At 34.7% G+C, this 5,112-nt stretch overlaps 1 protein-coding gene across 1 annotated transcript; it reads left to right on the top strand.

Moving 5' to 3' along the window:
- Positions 1-2,015: 2,015 nt before the first annotated feature.
- On the top strand, positions 2,016-2,957 carry LOC118855060 (olfactory receptor 1052-like). The gene has a single exon (XM_036765188.1). It carries the CDS (start codon positions 2,016-2,018, stop codon positions 2,955-2,957), a length of 942 nt encoding a protein of 313 aa, XP_036621083.1.
- Positions 2,958-5,112: the final 2,155 nt, after the last annotated feature.

Consider the following 5,112-nt stretch of genomic DNA (forward strand, 5'->3'; position numbering starts at 1 on the left):
CTACCCACAGCAGTTTTCACTGAGAAATGAAAATCAAACTCCATTCTTCCATGTATTTTTCTTTGTTATTAGTATGTAATTGAATGTGATTATGAAGTACTAACATTGGTGTTGAAGGGACAGCTTAAAACCAAATGAATACTATGCTTATGCTGGTGTTTCCTTGGTTCTGTGAATCCTAACACACAAGGCTATAATCATTAAGTAAAACTAGATTATGTTGATAGTGAAGGGCTTATAGACATCAAACTGTTGTAGAGTTGTATTCTTAGCTAATTGAGCCTCTCCATATACATTTTGTGTGACTCTCTTGGTTGTGTTGAGGGGAAATGCCCACAGAAAGTGGATGATAAGCTTTGGAAGAAGTGACAAACAAGTTTCAAGTTTCAGGCATCTCCCTTTTGTTGTTGTTTGGTTGTTTTTCAGTTATATTTGACTCTTTGTGATGCCATTTGGGGTTTTTCTTGGTAAAAAAACTAAAGTAGCTGTCATTTAGTTGTCATTTCCTTCTCCAGTTCATTTTACAGATGAGGAAACTGAGGGAAAAAGGTCAAGTGCCTTACCAGGGATCACACAGCTAGTAGGTGTCTGACCCTGGTTTTGAACTCAAGAAAAGGAGTTTTCCTGACTCCACATCTGACATTCTATCCACTATGGGATCTTTCAATTCAAAATATATTAAGCACTTACTATGTGTAAAGCTCAATATTAGGGAGGTGAGAATACAAAATCAAACCTGAAGTAGCTTTCCTTTTTTTGAAGGGGATTGATGCATGTGCATCAAGAAGTAAATAAAATAATATTAATTTTCATTATTCTAATTAAAAGTAACTGGCATGTAAACAAACTCTGACACAGAGATCTCACTTCAAGCCTTTTTCAACAAGGAAGTCAAAGACAAATATTCATAACAACATTTTTATGTTTATAAAGGATTAGAAAGAACATCAATGGTATAATGACTGAAGTGCAATGAGTACAAAGGATACTGCATAAAATATAATATCTTATACTATTGTATATTATGAAGTCACAATAAAAATTCTGAAGATCATAGGACTTGTGAATGTATATGGAATGAATTAAGATCATGGCAGTGAAACTTCAAATACATGGTTGAGTCACACAGATTTTTTTGGTGAAATGTAATAGTTAATGATAACAATTCAGAACTGTGCAATTGCCAGCAGAAATCACAGAATGGTTGTCATTAAGAATGACTGAATTAGCGACATTACTTCAGGTTATAAAAATTGAGCACTTGCTGAATAATTACCAAGAAATAACCTGATAGCTAGATTTGCTCGTCAAAAGGCGCTGTCTTTCATGGATCAACAGAGGACGAATCCAAGGAATGAAATCAAAATGTTCTGTGGGTACTCATTTAATATTTCTTTACTGAATCTGGACAGTTATGACAGACTAAAATAGTGTAAATAATTACCAAGATGTAACATCTACTACAAAAAATATATAGGTTTCTCTCAGAGGTCTATAATCTTTTAGCTGTTTAGATGAAAGAATTTACAAACATAGCAAAGGAAATCAAACATATGTGGGAACCAGATGAAGAAAATATAATCATGCTTATCCTGCCTGCTTTTGAAGGCATATTGCAAATGCTTTCAGTCAGCTTAAAGAGGATGCATTTATTTCTTAGTAGCTTTATCCAAGTATAGATAACAAGTTATTTTAAGTGCCTTTGAATAATTGATATAGCATTAAATGTAAATAATAATAGCACAACTTCTTGCCTTTTGGCTAAGATCAAGTGTATGAATAATGTCAGCACTGTGACATCACATGATCATTTCTGTCTAAAGCTAATTTAAAAGTTGAAAATAAAAAAAAACACTCATTATGATCATTAACAAATTGTTATTGTTCTTTTGTAGGATAATCTGAACTAATCTCTCCTATGATGGAAACAAGATCCCAGAAAAAAAACAGTACTATTAATTCCTGAATGACATTTTTAGATTCATAAAATGACCATTAACACTGAAATGTTCATGATGGCAGCATGGAATGACACAGGTTTTGTGAAAGAATTCTTTCTTGTAGGACTAACTGAAGTCCCAGAATTGCAGGTCCCTCTCTTTTTGATTTTCTTCGTCATTTATATGGTCACTCTGGTAGGCAATTGGGGGATGATCATAATTATCTGGATGAATGTCCAACTTCACACCCCCATGTACTTCTTCCTCAGCAACCTTTCCGTATGTGACATTTGTTACTCTACTGTTTTTGCTCCCAAGATGTTAGTCAATTTTCTGGTAGAGAACAAAGCAAGTTCATTTGCTAGTTGTGTTTTACAGAGTTTCTTTTTTGCTGTGTATGTCACCACGGAGGGCATTCTCCTATCTATGATGGCCTATGACCGTTATGTAGCCATTGCCAATCCATTGCTGTATACAGTTATTATGACTCAAAGAATGTGCATTTTGATGGTTCTTGGTTGCTACTTAGGAGGTTTAATTAACTCATTGACCCACACAATTGGTTTGCTCAGGTTGAATTTCTGTGGCCCCAATGTAGTAAATCATTACTTTTGTGACATCCCCCCTCTTTTGAAGCTCTCTTGTTCTGATGCACACATCAATGAGATGTTACTTTTAGTCTTCTCTGGAGTGATTGCAATGTTTACCTTCATAATCATCATGGTGTCCTACATTCACATCATCATAGCTATCCTGAGAATCAGATCAGCTGAGGGGAGACGCAAAGCCTTCTCTACCTGTGCATCCCACTTGACAGCAGTGACATTGTTCTATGGTTCTGTGACCTTCAGTTACATCCAACCAAGTTCTCAGTATTCCATGGAGCAAGAGAAAGTATCTGCTGTTTTTTACACACTCATAATACCTATGCTAAACCCTCTAATTTATAGCCTGAGAAACAAAGAGGTGAAAGATGCAGCAAAAAGGTCAATTGTTTGGAAAAGTCCACAAAACTAATTTAGTTCTTAATTTCACTTTGATAAAATAATAACAATAATTTGGAAAGGTAAATGAAGTCCTTTCTTTTAGTGTCATGTTAGTGATGTTATCAGATTTAATGGCAAATTGATATGCTGTTAGAGACTTTCCAGGGAGGATCAGAGGATGAAGAATTTATTAAACACCTACTATGTTTCAGTCTCTGTGTTAAGGACTTTATAAACATTGTCTTGTTTGATATACAGAACAATCTTTTGATGTAAGTGTTGTTAACTTCAGTTTACTGTTGAGGAAAGTAAGGCAGACAGCTTAAGAGAATTCCTCAGTGTCACACAGGTATAAAGTATCTGAGGCTGAATTTTAACTCAAGTATTCCTTACTGCAGGTTGAGCACTATGATCACTGTACCATATAACTGAACAAAATTATAATTAGAAATCATATTACCATGGTGTGAAGAGCTGAAAAAGATTTTAGGATCATTTAGATGAATCCCATCATTTGACAAATGTAAAGAAGGTGAGGCTAAGAAAAGAAGAGTGAATTGTCTAAAAGTCTAATGGGGATTATGACAGTGAGGATGATGCTGAAATATACAGCTGGCCATTATATAGATTTTTGCTTTGCAAAGAGTTGTGTGTGTAGGTGTAATTGTTTCTATACACCAATCCACTTTAACTCTATAATAACTGCAAAAATTTCATTCTAAAGATATAATTTTCTCATTTTGCAAATTAGGAAATTGAAACTCAGTGAGGTTAAATATTTTGCCAATGACCACACAGGTAGCAATATAGGTGGGATTTTATCTAAGCACAGTTTAACTTTTCTACCATATCACCTCCCAAGTTATTTTAATTAGCTCTTGGGAAGACAGTGACATGAAATTAATCTGTCTTTTAGTTAGTTTTTGTTTTGTTTAATCAAAAAAAAATAATATAACCTCAGATTTGGAAATGCCTTCTTCTCTCATCCAAGTGTACAAGATGGATCCAGGGAGGGTTACTGATAGCTGACAGCTGGCCAAAAATCAATATGATACAGTATAACTCATGGTACATTTTTTTATTCAGCTAAAAAAGTCATCTTGATTATTTTCATGGATAAATTGAAAGGAGATGTGAGAATTTATGAGATCGTCTGGGTCCTTAAAGAGGCTCAATGAGAATGGCACCCATGGCCTCCTAACCTGGGCAATTCATTCAAAAGAAAAATATCTTAGTCCAGACTGATTTCATCGAGTTGATCCACATAGGTTCACTATTTGTCTCTGGTGGAAAAGGCTGCAGGGAAGTTGGCACTGCTCCTGAGACCACACTTTCATACCTACCAAAAATGAATCAGTATATCTCTTCATTCATTGCTCTATCTTCCAGTTCATGTATTGAGGGAATATGTGCAATGTGATATTAAATATGAAAACTCATTCCAAAACAAAATTCTTCATTAGATATGAAGGAAAATTTAACAAAAGAAAAGAAAGGAAGATAGAAGGGAGAGAGGAAGGAAGAAGAGAAAGGAAGAAAGGAAGGAAGGAAGGAAGGGAGGGAGGGAGGGAAAAGAAATTATGCTTCAATCTGCACTCCGAGTCGACCTCTTTCTTTTCTGGAATGAATAGCATATTTTTGACTCCTTTGGGACTGTTTATAATCACTCTTTGTAGAAGCAAAAAAAGTGAAAACTGAGGGGATGCCAATCAATTGCCCAAATGGTTGGACTAGTTATGTTATATCATTGAGATGGAATATTTTTGTGCTGTAAGAAATTATGAAAGGAGTGGTTTCAGAAAAAAAAGGAAAACTTGAATGAACTCATGTAAATGAAGCGAGCAGAAACAGAACAATTTATAGAATAAGAACTCTATTATAAACATAATCAACTGGGAAACATAAAAACTCTGATCACACTTTATTTTCAACCAGTCATATTCCACAATCTCACATGTACCCATCTTTGTTCAAAGGGTTAATGTCAGAAATATTGCCAAATTCTTTGATCTAATTTTGTTGAACAATTTCTCCTTGTCTTCCCTCCCCTCTGACAATACCAGGGAATATCGTATATCTGACAGGCTATACAAATTCCTCATTAGTGACATTTACTCTGTTTTCTTAGGTCCAAATGTAATTTTCCTATCAATCACTCTTTTTTCTTTGACACTCACTATTCTCTA

The sequence above is a fragment of the Trichosurus vulpecula genome, chromosome 6, assembly GCF_011100635.1.
Source record: "Trichosurus vulpecula isolate mTriVul1 chromosome 6, mTriVul1.pri, whole genome shotgun sequence".
Lineage (NCBI taxonomy): Eukaryota > Metazoa > Chordata > Mammalia > Diprotodontia > Phalangeridae > Trichosurus > Trichosurus vulpecula.

Bases quoted from the DNA above. Each gene is read 5' to 3' on its own strand.
- LOC118855060 (XM_036765188.1), top strand. From the start codon at position 2,016: ATGGCAGCATGGAATGACACAGGTTTTGTGAAAGAATTCTTTCTTGTA.